The sequence below is a fragment of the Morone saxatilis genome, unplaced genomic scaffold (assembly GCF_004916995.1).
Source record: "Morone saxatilis isolate NCDOM2014 unplaced genomic scaffold, NCSU_SB_2.0 Contig3, whole genome shotgun sequence".
In the NCBI taxonomy this organism is placed as follows: domain Eukaryota; kingdom Metazoa; phylum Chordata; class Actinopteri; family Moronidae; genus Morone; species Morone saxatilis.
In genome coordinates, this window is record NW_023339873.1 from 17,883 (window position 1) to 18,143 (window position 261).

The 261-nt window shown below is 37.9% G+C and overlaps 1 protein-coding gene across 1 annotated transcript in view; it reads right to left on the reverse strand.

Moving 5' to 3' along the window:
• LOC118336833 (T-box transcription factor TBX6-like) overlaps window positions 1–261 on the reverse strand; it is a 4,482-nt gene that overhangs the window by 2,462 nt on the left and 1,759 nt on the right. The window contains 1 exon segment of the mRNA XM_035673581.1: window positions 187–261. This exon segment is cut by the window's right edge and continues 1 nt beyond it. Within this exon segment, the coding sequence (XP_035529474.1) occupies window positions 187–261 (75 nt within the window).

Genomic DNA, 261 nt, shown 5'->3' on the forward strand with positions numbered 1-261 from the left:
AAGCACAAGAGATTCATAATATCATGAAGTTATAAAGGTGCATGAAACAATACTTCAATGAATTACAAAATATGTCAAAAGACATTTAGAAGTGGGTCTTCATTCTTGTAATCGCTTGCAAACCTGCTGTTTGGTACAATAAATTTGAAGAGCATGCCATCTTCACTGTCAAAGTGGAACTCTTACCACGAATGTTCCTCAGCGACCTTGGCAGCTGATGGATCTTTGTTTGTAGTGGAATTTTTCTGGAGGTCTCCTGAC